At 40.8% G+C, this 11,426-nt stretch overlaps 1 protein-coding gene across 1 annotated transcript in view; it reads right to left on the minus strand.

Annotated features, from left to right (window-relative positions):
- prkdc (protein kinase, DNA-activated, catalytic subunit) overlaps positions 1–11,091 on the minus strand; it is a 40,439-nt gene extending 29,348 nt beyond the window's left edge. The window contains exons 1-24 of the mRNA XM_056364550.1: positions 10,764–11,091; positions 9,578–9,654; positions 9,391–9,495; positions 8,935–9,009; positions 8,690–8,798; positions 8,460–8,572; positions 7,547–7,646; positions 7,307–7,362; positions 6,897–6,927; positions 6,657–6,814; positions 6,389–6,535; positions 5,935–6,099; positions 5,595–5,763; positions 5,233–5,282; positions 4,298–4,420; positions 3,805–3,954; positions 3,465–3,574; positions 3,001–3,160; positions 2,552–2,638; positions 2,344–2,463; positions 1,610–1,769; positions 1,366–1,475; positions 411–498; positions 91–254 (exon numbers count right to left, since the gene is read on the minus strand). Of these exons, the coding sequence (XP_056220525.1) occupies positions 91–254; positions 411–498; positions 1,366–1,475; positions 1,610–1,769; positions 2,344–2,463; positions 2,552–2,638; positions 3,001–3,160; positions 3,465–3,574; positions 3,805–3,954; positions 4,298–4,420; positions 5,233–5,282; positions 5,595–5,763; positions 5,935–6,099; positions 6,389–6,535; positions 6,657–6,814; positions 6,897–6,927; positions 7,307–7,362; positions 7,547–7,646; positions 8,460–8,572; positions 8,690–8,798; positions 8,935–9,009; positions 9,391–9,495; positions 9,578–9,654; positions 10,764–10,926 (2,790 nt within the window). The 5' untranslated portion in view covers positions 10,927–11,091. The remainder of the gene's footprint in view (positions 1–90; positions 255–410; positions 499–1,365; positions 1,476–1,609; positions 1,770–2,343; positions 2,464–2,551; positions 2,639–3,000; positions 3,161–3,464; positions 3,575–3,804; positions 3,955–4,297; positions 4,421–5,232; positions 5,283–5,594; positions 5,764–5,934; positions 6,100–6,388; positions 6,536–6,656; positions 6,815–6,896; positions 6,928–7,306; positions 7,363–7,546; positions 7,647–8,459; positions 8,573–8,689; positions 8,799–8,934; positions 9,010–9,390; positions 9,496–9,577; positions 9,655–10,763) is intronic.
- Between the last annotated feature and the right edge of the window lie 335 nt (positions 11,092–11,426).

Here is an 11,426-nt window from a genome sequence, read left to right on the forward strand (position 1 = left end):
ACAGACTGGATTATCATAGTCACTCGTGTGTCAAATTAATTTTGTAAACCGACGCTGACAGCAGAAACTCTCTGATGTTAGATGACGTACTTTGGTTTGTCTGTCACTTGTGGACAGAGCCAGTTCACTGATGCGAGGCAGGAACGGGTCAAGGTAGATGACTGGCTTCATGTCGGTGAATGGCACTGCAAAGTTCAGCCTTTTCTCTGAGTCCCAGGCAACAAATTTCTTCATCTTTTCCTCTGATGAGACCACTAAACACCAAAGCAGAAACTTAGGGTAAAAGAAAAAGAGCACAGCCAACATCTGTATTCACTGTCAAGAGTCTTGGAGTACTACTGTGGAACATGGACCAAATACGCAAAATGTCACAGTAAAGTATAATTTGAAGGTCGGTTGTGAGTCCATACCAGTTACAAGGTTTCTGTTCAGCTTTCCTCCCAGGTGACCGAGCAGTTTCACCACCCTGAGCCTCACCGTGACAAGAGGAGCATCCTCCTGCAAACAGATACAAGTAATAAGTCAGCTGAGATACAGAACCTCAGTATTCTCACAAATATAAAGCTCCTGCACTCAGATCAGTTTCTGTACTGGGCAGTAATTGGTAGCTCATTATCATGTGTCCTGAAGAAATTACAATAGAGGGGATTACAATAGATCCTGCAACAGTGCATCATGACAAATTATGAAGATGACAAATCACACACAGTCCATTTCTTGTTCTGCAGGCTCCGAGCTTCAGCACATTCAATCTGAACTAAAATAATAGATACTACATTAAAATGCCCAGTCTTAGCTTTAATTTGAGTAGGTTTACATCAATATAGAAAGAACTGTGTGGGAGACATGTACAGGAATGTTATGGAGAGAGAGAGAGAGAAGAGATGATATGCATCAAAGGGCCATGGGTTGGACTTGAACCCGCAGCAGTTAGGATGACGCCATGGTCCTCTACCAGGTGAGCCACCGGCGTCACTCCCCTAATCACTTTTTTTGTCCTTATGTGTGTCCACTGTGTTGCAAGTATTTGCAGCACGTGTCAAATTTACATTTTCTGTATTTTTTTGTGTTTTGTCTATTTATATGTTCCCCCTAAGTTGCAGTACGTTGAGCTCTCAGGGCGACCGTAGATATACACATGAAGTCAAACTAAAAATTCACTAAAATTAAAGCTGACCCTCAGCACTTTAATATAGTATCTATTATTTTATTTCAGATTGAATGTGCTGAAGCTGAAAGTCTTAAGAACAAAAAAGTTCATGTCTGGCCCGTACAAAGCCCTAAGTTTTAGCTTCCAGCTTCTTTACAACCCTCACTATCTCCTGAAATACTGAAATGTGTTTTCCTGTGTTCCCCATCTATTACCGTGGAAAGCTGCTTGGATTGCTTCAGAAGCCTCGTCATCACTTTGCTGTATCCTTTGTCACGTCTTGAAGACGAAGAAGACATCACCTCCCAGCTGCTGTCGTCTTTGTCTGGAGTCCACCACACACGGATTAGACATTTTATTCATTCGGCTGTAATCTCCATTTTAAACTTAACAAAAATGTCCATCCATCACATCATGAAACAAATGTGTCTGACCGTCTGCGACACTGGAATGGCTTACTGTTATTGGAAGTGGTTTTCAGGTATCCATCCAGAAGAGGGAGGATGTTGGTGTAGCAGGGCTGCATGGTCTCCAGAGGAATGTGGGAGGACCAGTCCTCAAGAGCATCTAGGGCTGCGTTGGCCAAAGGAGCATGGCTCAGACCCAGTTTCAGAGCCGCCTAGATGCCCCATAAACACACACACACACGCACACACACACACGTTTAAGAAGTCATGTAGCAAACAATCTGAAATCTACACAGAATGAATCCACTTAACCTCTGGTTTCCAACCTTATTCCTCAGACATACTCCAACAGCCTTGTCAGATGAACTCACCCATCATCTTCAAAATGTGTTCATTTAAACTAAACTGGTTCAGTTATTAATAATTAAATAGTAAATATAATGTGGATGTAACTGTACTTTTTTCTTACAAATGAACTTGGCATTTCAATAACTTATCCATTCCATTTAGCTTAACATTTGTCTTTGCTTCTTTGCTTATTGATTATTGATGACTCAGTATGTGACAATCTTTTTATTAAACTGTAATATCTGTTTTGTGAAATTACTTGGCAATAGCAGAACCCCCCCCCTGAGGTACAAGTATGCCTGGTTGGGAATTACTACAGTAAACCATCTACTGCACATCTGCATTTGTATATTGTATTTATCTTTTTGTTTTAAGCTGTTTACAACCATCATCATCCCACTTATAAATACATGACGAAACAAATAAAAAGAATCCCACCTCAAGAGCAGGACAGTAGGCCTTGATGTCCAGAGCTACAATGCTGTGGTGCAGCGAGAGGACAAATGTCAAGCAGGACGACAGCAGCTCATCTTTGTACTGCTTCATTCTCACACACACCTGGTGGGAAAGCACATGTCACTCACATCTTCTACACATGAAGTTTTCAGTTACTACATTCCCACGAAATACTGCAAAGAGAAACTACCTCTTTTCCAAACTTGGAGAAGAGTGCAAAGCAAGCACTTTTCACTGAGTCACTCTGGGGGGATGTGGAGCTTCTCCGGCCAACTCCCTGTTCAAAAGCAGATTTGTATTGTTTTTATTATAAACTCAATGTGAAGAGTGCACCGTATGGCGTTGCTACTTTTCCTCTGAGTTTGTTCAATTCTGCCGTTATCCTGTACTTCACATGTCTGAGCTCAGTGGACATTCGTTCTTTGTTTCCACCTGGTCATGAATTCAGTCTTTTCTATGACACTGGTACCCTAATTCACTCCAAATATGCTACGAAACAAGCTGAATTCATTTCATTTATTTAAACAGTTGGAAAACACAATTTAATAGTCTTTTAACTGTGAAAACAAGTTCTGACCTTCCCAGATCATTTTACAAACAACAATAAACTGGCTAGCTTTGCACTAGTAGCCATATTACCTGGTAGTACTTGATTCTCTTGGCGATTTTCGTGGCGACTGAGAGCAGCTTGTAAAAGCCACTGACAAGTGGATTTCGTATGGAGTGGAGGATGAGTTTGTGGCTTAAGTGATACATCCAGGACTGAAAATACTCCACATGTCTAGTCAGCAACAACTCACTGCAGAGGCAGGAACAAAGACAACAGTGAGTAAAATGAGTGTGATAACAATAAGGTTGCCAATAGGAACTGCAAGTTTCAGTTTGACTGGACACTTTTTGAGATGCTTATACTGTCATGTGTGATAGATCAAATTTCTTCGTGGACATTAAGTTGAAAATGAAATCGAGTGCAGACCCGTCAGACATGAGATCTGATCTACTGGACTAGTTCCTTACAAAAATAACACAGATGAGAGGCATCCTACACTGCACTCTTTATTTTCTGCCACCTGGCAGGAGTGTTCATGTCGTGTCTCTGTCACCTGCAGAAGTCCACCAGGTTGATGAAAGCCGTGAAGTCTTTGATTTTATTGGGCAACAGATGAGCTGTGGGGTCAGAGGAGGGCAGGACGTGGGCTGCATCGTCTGGAGCCTGACAGACAAGGAGGCAAGTGCCATGGATCAACACACAGATCACACTGAAGATCAGCTGAATTATGTTTTAACTGATGCTGCTAATAACAAGTATACAAAACCTTTTACAATTTCATGCCATCCAAATGAAGATTTTTTACTCACCATCAAAAAAACTACGGGAAAACTGAAGGACAGGAGTCTGAGACACACAGTATATATAAGTGGGACCTGAGAGTGAGACCTCACCTCCTCTCCTGTTGTCACTTTCTGCACAGACAAGTCCAACTTCTCCACAATTCTAAGAATCGATTTCACCAACTCATCGTAAAGGAGACGGCTCAAAGACACAAGAGCAGCGTTCTGACTTTCAAAAGCTCCGTCCAGAAATCCTGAGTCCTGCAGAGGAAGATACAAAATATAATATACGGGTTTTTTAAAGTTCTTTCATGTAAAATATTTTCCACCCAGAAAAGAATGTTTTTCCACTTGCTCATCTGAAAACAATGAAACAATTTCTGCAGCTTACACAGTGTACAGTGATCAGTGTGCAGCCACAAGGATTCAAAATGCTTTTGCAGTAGACAATATAATTATTTGACAACACACATGCTGCATACACTGTCTTCACATGGGAGCTCCATGGCGACATGAACAATTTTAAAACAAACTGCTGAAATTAGACATGCAAATTTTCAGTTCCCCAGGGGTTAATGAACATTCACAAAGAACACAGCTGTACCTTCAACTGATCACAGTCTAAAAGTCCTTTAAACAGGCCGAGGTAGTTGTGACTAGCGGGAATTTTCCACTTTCCAGTACGAACTTGTGACGACTGAGAGGGATCATTTCCATTGTCTTTGTTCTGGGACAAGAAGGGCAAAAAGGCACATTTTTTCTATCAATCACATCTATCAGATCAGAAAAAAAAGACTTTAATTTAAGGAAACTGAATCTCACTGAAAATAAAACATGTTTTTTACAAGTAAATGTATACTTGTAAAATAATTCCTAGAGTTGTTCCAATACCATTTTTTCCTTCCCGATACAGATTTTGATACCTGAACTCATGTACCAGCCGATACCGAGTACTGATCTGATATCATTATGTTAAAAAAACTGTATACCACTAACCTTATATGGATGTGATATGATAGCAGTCAGTACTGTATGGCATGACTCAGGTTAGACCCTTTGTAAAAAATGAACAGATACATGAATGCCACAGAATCTTTCTTTTATTATCTAATTTGACTGTCAGTCATTTAAAAAGACATTTCCTACATTAGATGTCCTAACACTAGTGTCACCCCTCCAAATTAAAGCCTTGGATACAGTACACGTTGCCTTTTTACTGGTGGGACTTTCCAGTGTAACATGTTGCCAAATTGCTGACAGCTAATATTACACTATTTACAGGAAATCAATTCTTCAACACTTTAAAACAGCAGTTGCCAGTAGCTGCACACAGCAACTTCCTGTATAAGCTACTATTTTAAAGCGGCAAAGAATAATTGATTTCCAGAAAAACTGATGTTTTTAGTGTTGTAGTATTGGATCAATGCATAAACTATGTACTCGTCGATATTACAGACAGTATTGGAGGCATTTCCAATACTCATTTTGGTATCAGAACAACTCTAATGGAAATGAATGAAATGAAAACATGCATCTAACCTCAGAAAGCACGATGGGTTTTGAACAGACTCGAATCAAGCCCTGGTGCACTGGAAAAGAAACAAAAGGGAATCTCTTAGCAGGTGTTATGTCCCATCTCATCTCTAGATAAGATCATTCATACACACAAAAGCAGCATATAGTTACAATGAGAAGCTCTATTTCCACTTTTATCACTACTGCAGTCTCACAGGGCTTTACACGCCAGAGATTCAGTGCATACTGCACACACACACACACACACACACACACATTTGTCCTGCGACCTCTCTTCTGTAAATAAAAGCCTTTCTAAAACAATTTCATATCAACACACATCTTACCAGCTGCCAAAAGGCACAATGTGTTCATGATCAACGTACCCACAGAGCTAATGAAACTCCACAGTACAGGACCTTTAGAGGCCGTGGCCACCAGCACCTTCAGGATGGACTTGCAACAGCTGCTCTGCATCCTCTCACTGTACTGAGGGAAGCTGTCAATCTGCACCACGAGGAGACGCTCCAGGAGTGGTGTATACACCTCTGGTATCTGAGGCCATGGTCACAAATCAGAGGTTCAAATTATTAGCGTGCAGTGATCCTTTCTTGCTACTGTATTATGGCGTAAAGATGTGAACCGCTCCATTGAGAGGAGCTTGTCAGTTTGATGCAGGGTACTGTTGTTATTCAACATCTGCATGAGAGACTGTGAGTTTGTTACCTTGTCCAGGTGAATCAGGACATTGGCTATAGAGTCCAGGAAGCTGGGCAGCTGGTAGAAGCTGTCCTCCTCCCCATCAGACTCCGTCAGGTACATCTGCTTACAGCGCTGAATCAGCTCTGTGTACATCAAGTCCACATCTTGTGGGCAAACTTTCTTGCATGGCTACAGACGAAAAAACAAAGACATTTTTTTTGGTTTTTTTTTGCATTTCATACTAAGAAGTCTAGACTGAACATGAAGACCAACACAAGCTCAAAGATTAAACTGACTTGTCCAATAGCTTGTCCAGGAGGACGATTGTGAAACAATGCAGATACACAATATTATGTCTAAGCAACTGATGGAATTGTAGCTAACGATGATTTAGTTTACTTATGTGCATACACTTTTATATTTCATACATAAACAACGTTTACAACTGCAAGTAGAGCAAAGAAAGCGGTAAACATACAGCTGCAAAGAATCCATATCCTCGTATGGCGATGGACAGCTCTTTGTGTGTTGAATCCATGGTCTTAATGATTCCGCAGAACTTCTGCATGAAAAACTTCAACTTAGTTTTATGCTCCTCAATATTTTCAGCCACCAGTATTGCAACCTGAAAAATTATCAGAAAAAACACTGTTCAGCAAAGGCGTTGGAATTCAGGAATTTTTTGACTTTTGGTATTAACTGGTCAGTCTGATTGTCTGCATTGTTTGTGTGGTTTGTGTGTTTACCTGTTTGAGGAAGCTCTCCAGAGCATAGTAACTTGTCTTCTTCATCTCAGCGTTGATGTGTCCACAGAGTTTAGACATGACCTCGAACAAAGTCTTGTACTGGTCCATCAGGCAGCTGCTGAACTGGGATGCATGTCTGGCAAATAGTCTAAGCCCAGCTGTTTAAGACACAGAGACAAAGATGTGTTAGATTCCAAGGAGAGTTGTCTTCATCTTTCTATGGAAAGCAGGAGGCCTTACCAAACGTGACAGCATAGCGACTCATTTCCATCTGCAACAAAAATGGAAAGATAAGCAGTTACATAATGTTACATTTAATGTAAGTCACAGTCACAAACCAGTTCATCATGCCATGACACAGTATGCTCAAACATAAGAAGTACTATGACACCATACGCTACATAATCAGAGCACTTAAAGTACCAGTAGGTTTTCTGAGCTCTATTCATAACTGTGAAATGTAATGAGTCTGGTTCATTGTTCAGTAACGGCCATCATATAAGCGACAAGATCTACAATAAGCTAATACCACCTGCAGTGACAGTTTCCACTGCTCGCCAAGACTGACATGTTTGTGTCGGTAGCAAAAGGATATTGACATTCTAGACCCATTTCCCCCATAAAGGTCTGGTAGAGACAGTGACATTTACCTGGGGGCTGACTGCCTTCAGGGCGTACTGAAAAATCTCCTTACACGTTGCTGGGTCTGCAAGTCAGAGTCACACTGTAACCCACTGATCATGCAGAGACAGAACTGAGAATGTTTGTTGTAAATGCAAAATAAACACATGCACGCACGCACGCACGCACACACACACACACACACACACACACACACACACACACACACACACACACACACACACACACACACACACACACACACACACCTTCCTCCATGGTTTTAGTGAAGTTGACCATTAGAGAAGTGATTCCTCTCAAACATCCAGCAACAACAAAAAGTTTTGGTTCCTTTGTTGAAGAAGTCATCTGGAAAAAAAACAAAACACAGAAAACCACAACTGAAAACACACACTCGTTTACCCGCTGTTTTAACTGACTGTATTAGCTATTGCCATGTTCAGGAAATAAGATCTATTAAAAAAAAAAATCTTGAGAAACAAGACAAGGTGAAAACCTAGTATATGGCTGGACCGCATATAGTCAGTGTGTGAAATTTAGGACATAGTTGAAAACTGTTGTGGAAACTGTAAGCGACTGACATCATTGTGTCCTATTCTCTCCTACTCTCTGTGCTCACATGTACAGTATTTTAATACAGCTGAATTCCCAATAAAGTTGTTCTCATTTACATGTTTTTCTGTTGTCAGACAACAGAACAATAGTGAAATAGTGACTGAATGGCAGCTCATTCACCTCCAAGCTGCTGCTAAAATCCTGACAAAAATCACCAAACACAAGTTCAAGACAAAGACTGTACTGGGTTTTCACCTATATTGACTTATTAAGTGATCGCTCAGAGAGAAAGTTAGAAGAGACAGACTATATTTTTTATTTTGTCTCTTAAAAGCCCCCCTAATAGAAGCTGTTTGTGCCAATTCATTTTGAAAGAGCAAAGGCCAATGGGGTTACTCCAACTCTGTCATGTAGCACTCGGCTGACCAACGGTGGAAATATGATCAGTCAGTCAGTCAGAGACATTTGCCATCATAGGGCTGGCCCCACTGTTGCGGTCCAGCTAAAAACGCACAATACTTGCACTCAATAGTCATTTTGCCCAAAAACCAGCCACAGAATAAATCATTTGATCCCTGTCGATAACATAACATCTTTTAAACAAACCTGCTCTTTTAGCTCCCCCAGATAGGCTTTGTAGAGTTTGTCAGAGTTGTTAGACATCTCACTGGGGTGAACCTCTGCAAGAACTCCCAGCAACTCATAGATTTTTCCAAGAACTGTTCCAAAAGAATAAAAAAAGAATAAGTGTTTCAATGATTTACATTTTCATTGGCTGCAATAAGCAATTCTCTTTACAATGTTAAAGCACAGCTTGGCATCAAATGAAGACTCACCCGAATCTGGTAGTTTGCTCTTCTGACAAAGCTCGCTGTAGTATTTGTTGAATATTTCACAGATTTTAAAGTCTGCAGCGACACTGGAAGCCTTAGTTGTTTGAAGAACCTACAAAGATTTATCAAGAATGAGCTCTAAGCAAGTTCTTTTAAAGTTGTTCACTAAAAAGTACAGCAGCAGCAATTCAAATATTTATAATCTTGTTTCTGTCACAAGATCATAGGAAGAAGAAAGACAAACCAACCTTGATGAGGAGCTCCAGCACCGAAGTCCGACATTTGGCTAGTTTTTCCTTTGTATACACAGCCATGCATGTGTCCTGCATAAAAAAAGGAGAGAATAAAAAACACGATTAATTGTGCAAAGATTTGTTCTGTTAGTTTGTGGTAGTGCTGAATTGTTTTGTGTTATACAGAGTGAATGGATCGACAGAGAGGGTGCCTAGTGTCAGTCTTACTGACACATTGAATTACATTACTTTAATGACATGGACGCATCTTTACACGTAATGATGTTTCCTTTGCCTTCATTGTCCTAAGTTGTTGTCATACACACACACACACACACACACGTGAAAAGTAGATGAATCTAAGAACAAATTTTAAATATTAAAATTTTTACACTTGCAGGTATTTATTAAACAGGTATTTAATTTAACAAAAACCTTAATATTTATCCTCGTAGGAACTAGAGAACTTACTTTTATGTCATTGGCGTAAGTGTTCTCCCAACCTTTGACTCTTGGTGAAACCCTGTCCAAGAACGTCCCCAAAAACAACAGGATCTCAACTCGGCTGTCCCGGAACTGGAAAACAGATGTTTGTGTCAACATAAGAACTTTCTCAATCCACCACATTATTGTTCACTAGATATTCCTCGATACCCACCTCCTCTGATGGCAGGGACTTTCTGAGGAAGCTGAGCAGACCATAGTCTTTCGAGAACAATAAGGACATCTGTAAAGCTGCAAGATGGAATCATATGGAAATGTTAATATGTGGTTCTGCATAATCCTTACTAGAGCTACAACAATTGGTCCATGGTCAGAAAACTAATCAACAACTATTTTGATAATCATTTCAGTCACTTGTCAAGAACAAATGCCAAATATTCTGCGGTTTCAGGTTCTCAAATGTGAGGATTTGCTTATTTTCTTCATCGCATTTAACAATAAAGTGACAGTATGACAGTTGGTACAATAAAGACATCGCAGTGGGCTCATAGAAATTGTAAATTGTTTTTTTTCACAATTTAAAAAAAATATTTTGTTGCCTAGACGACAAATCGATTAATCCAGAAAATAAATGGCAGATTATCAATAATGGAAATAACCACAGTCTGTGCATCATGGTACCAACAAAACATCTGTACAATCAAAAACAACATCAAATTTTCAAACATAAATAATACATGTGTGCAATTTTTAGCCTCTACTGACCATCAGCTAACAAGATACTGGGACAAACACTGCAGGTGCATGAAAGTTGGGTGGACGAAGGAGGATCTAGAGGAGCTGGGGACCAGGATGCTAAGAGTGGAGCTCAGGGTCATAGCTGTTGTTTGTAATGTGATAATATGAGCGGATGATTTGTGCTGCATGTGAACTAAAGAGTGAATCCCACTGAGGAGCAATGCGCCATGGAGGGAATCTGTGGTTACAGCATCTTTCAGAGATCTGAACTATGCTGAACGTTTTTAATACAGAAACACCGCTTTTAGTGCTTCCAGTGGATGACAGTGCACTCCTGCAAGCTTTGATTTGATCCTCTGAGTCACATGGATGTGATAACACGTTCCGCCCACCACAAGAGTTTTGGCGGAAGAGGCTGATATGATGCAGGCAAACTTAAATAAAAAAGTTGTCATAGTTATTGAAACATTTTCTGCATACCGAACTGATAAGCAGCTTCTAAAAGTCCCTACAGCGCCTTCTCCTGCACGGTGTTTACCGCTCATTAACAACAGAAGCATTGTTCACCTTAATTTGCCAGATTGTTAACGGAGTTTGGCGCGGATTCAAATCGCTCCTAAGAGACTTTGAGAGGAGTTATCTGAGGTACTTCACTGTCTTACCAAGGTCATTCTCGGTTGATGTTAGCATGCATTCCTGCCCCAAGTCACCGACTATATCGTGACATCTCAAAGCCGCAGCTCGGCTGTCTTCGTCTGATAGTGATTCATGAAGTTTGAGCAGAAGCCCGTGAATCCCGCCAGCAGCTCCGCCGTGGGAAGACATCACCGCTGCGCTGACCTGAGCTGCAGTCAGCTTCACACATGCACAACCGGCACTTTATCCTCCAACATGGACAGAAAGACCGCGCTCTCCTGGCTGGATAAACCACTGAAGAGCCGGTGCACAGTCGCTCTTCACATTAGCCCTCAGAGCAGGGGACAACCAGGATACAGACTGCGACAGTTTCAAAATAAAAGCCCTAATAGTGCAGCTTTCTTCTTCTTCCGGCACTCAGTGCATTAGGTGTATTTATCACCACCCTCTGCCCGGAGTGTGGACCTGTTAGTCTGATAAGATCAGTCCCTGACTTCCAGCCTCCCAGAGATCGTCTTACATAAATGATCTTTCTTGTTCATACTTATTGCAATCGATAAACAGCAGTCTCCTCAACCTGGCAGTGCTCACATTAAATAGTTGGATGCTTTGCTATTATCTTCAGTGTGCTGTTTAAATTGGAGTGACCAAAGGCCTTCTCCTTTAACCTTCCTATGTTTCTAAAAGCT

Source organism: Seriola aureovittata, chromosome 20 (genome assembly GCF_021018895.1).
Source record: "Seriola aureovittata isolate HTS-2021-v1 ecotype China chromosome 20, ASM2101889v1, whole genome shotgun sequence".
In the NCBI taxonomy this organism is placed as follows: domain Eukaryota; kingdom Metazoa; phylum Chordata; class Actinopteri; order Carangiformes; family Carangidae; genus Seriola; species Seriola aureovittata.